This window comes from Sphaeroforma arctica, assembly GCF_001186125.1.
Source record: "Sphaeroforma arctica JP610 unplaced genomic scaffold supercont1.903, whole genome shotgun sequence".
Classification (NCBI taxonomy): domain Eukaryota; class Ichthyosporea; order Ichthyophonida; genus Sphaeroforma; species Sphaeroforma arctica.
The window spans coordinates 6725-9406 of record NW_014039655.1 but is presented as its reverse complement, the minus strand read 5'-3'; the positions used below and the strand labels follow the sequence as shown (position 1 = coordinate 9406).

The following is a 2682-nucleotide window of genomic DNA, read 5'->3' as shown; positions in this document are numbered from 1 at the left end:
TATATATATAGGCATACAAGTACATTCAAGAATACATACATTCGCGCCACTGTAAATAGTGGACGTAGGGTGGCCACGCGTGTACTGCATAAAGTCGTCCAATCGCATCTGACTCAGGGGGCTCGACTGTGGCTTGGTGGTAGGCTGTTTGATCCTGGTAACGGCTGAGTCCAGAGAATGGGGAAGACCTCTATGGCGCCCACTCATCATTACAGCCATGATAACAAGCTTGCTAAACGCGGACATACCACTAACGAAGGATCCGGTATCATCTGGCGTGCTTGGTTTGCGCAAGGAGAGGTACGACAGTTTGAGCTTTGATAAGTGATACGTATATCCGTTGCGTAATTGCACATTGTGCTATGTCTGCATGCTTATCTTATGTACAGAATGAGGGAGTGTCCACTATGTCGCCCACTCATTATTGCGGTCATGATAACAAGCTTGCTGGATGCGTATAGACGGCTGACAAGGAGACGGTTTTCAGGGTTTTAGGGTTTTATGGTTATAGAGGTTTAGGGTTTTAGGGTTTGTTTGATATGCTTACATGGATGGAATGGGTTGCTATGGCTGGAAAAGGTATAGTTCATGGTATCGGAGTTCATATACGTGGCACATACGAGACTCGCGCGATACCTATAGTACATACAAGACAAGCACGTACGGGTTATGATGAGTTTGCTAAAGGCGGAAGAAACGTGACAAAGGTTTCGGTATCGTTGTGCGTGCTGGCATTTGCCGCAGTTGGCTAGTACTACCACCCTAGAGTTTGCTAAATGCGGCCGTAAAACTGACAAAGGCTCCGGTTTTGTTGTGCATGCTAGCACAAGTGAAGAGATGTTCAGGGTGTGATGAATATTACAAGCACGATCTGCTGTCTATTCAGGGCCACTGGCAATGGGCTGTACATTGTAGTTCGAACCCAAAGCAACTCTCTCAAGCTCAGAAGCTATACTCGTAGAACACTGGCATGATCCCAGTATCAGTACATGAGTACATGTATACACATACATAAGTACATGAAGGTATGTCCACATATGTATCGGTGCATACTTTTCCTGCTCAAAGCGTCCGTACCACATACACACATAGGCAAACCGAACGAACGCCCGTCCCGTCGAGTGAGTGTGAGTGTGTAACAGCAGCCGTGTGCACTCACCTCAGTGACAGTCCAACCGTGCCGTAGGCACTCACAACCTCGAAGATCAATCGGAACAGATCGCAGATGTCCATCATGTTGTCAAACAGACTCACGAGGAATATGCTCACTGCCAGCCACAGCATATCGTTGGCCAATAGGGCCCGTCGTTCGGTGCTTTTACCGCCTGTGTTTGATTTTCGTGTTGTGTTATATCAGTATGAAAGATCTGTGTCCTATACTGCTAGCCACACCTGTGGTTAAATACGGCACTTTTGTATATCGTTATATTGTATTGTAGTATCTTTATACACTCGTTTCGTACTACCCACAGCTTCTCGTTGCTAATAGAGCTCGTCATTGATTGCTACCACCGGCCTGTGTTTGATTCTTGGATCGTTTTATATCATTGTATAGAACTACCCGGTAAATTTAACTGCCTGAGCAGCCACTGATGAATCATGTAACCAAACCCAAACACATCCACAACCCCCCTACTTTCACATATTTAACCATGAAAATAGATCTGAGTAAAGACATAAGCCAACATGGCTACAACAATAGCCGCATATCTTCGAGGACATAGAGTGCGAGGTTTGTAGATATAGGTCAACATAACTATACCGAATTTCTAGCCAACCTACATATATACATTGATACACTAACCCACGCGTTGCATATCAGCACAAGCACTGCTTGTCATAGTTACTCACATAGGTTGACACATCCACGCGCTTATAGCGTGTCCAATACACTGGATCTATAACTAATACGGGCGAGGTTATGTATGTCCGTTTGGCGGAGGGTGAGAGGGTTGTTTGAGAACGTGAAGCACAGCTACACCAGTAGTGATACCGGGGTTCTAGTTCACCCTCAATAGTACTGGAAATTTAACAAAAACAATCTCGGAACACACACAATGATATGATCCATGTGCCAAGTACATGTTCACACAGCTATACGGTAATGCTGCAACATGGGACACACACTATATATTAGCAAGCACACGCCAACACAGCCACATGCGTTACCTGACATCCACAACCACATGAATCAACTAAAAAACTTGTGCGTGTTGTCTGTCCCATACGATCTGAGGTTACGTGGGCGGACAACTCAGCCACAGACACCAAAGGAAGTGCACAAATTTCAATGCCACATGCGAACCAAGGTCACATATATAGTGTGCCCCAAGCTATTCTGTGGGGCTGGTAGTTGATCAGCCAACAAAGCTACACCACTACTACATGTACAGGCACATGACAACACAACCACCCGGACTAACCCCATACACCAACAACCGTTCACGTATATGATCACATACGATCTAACGCTACGTGGGTAGGGTATTCCATGTCGATCTCTGGTGCTGGTATCGAATTGCCCTTCGCGGAAGTTCTGCTGTCTTCCGTTTTCATAGGCACTTTGATACCGTCCGTAAGAGAAGACTCCCTGGCCTCCGTGTTAGCCCATCGAGGCTCTTCAGGAACCTGAGAAAGTAATTTCGTGAATGTATCCCATATTAGTCGTAAATATACGTCATG

General features: G+C 45.7%; 1 protein-coding gene across 1 annotated transcript in view; it reads right to left on the bottom strand.

The window, feature by feature from the left end:
* Positions 1–1325, bottom strand: part of SARC_09179 (hypothetical protein) — a gene marked incomplete at its 5' end in the record, with an annotated part of 3493 nt that extends 2168 nt beyond the window's left edge. The window contains 2 exons of the mRNA XM_014296812.1: positions 40–280; positions 1160–1325. Of these exons, the coding sequence (XP_014152287.1) occupies positions 40–280; positions 1160–1325 (407 nt within the window). The remainder of the gene's footprint in view (positions 1–39; positions 281–1159) is intronic.
* Positions 1326–2682: the final 1357 nt, after the last annotated feature.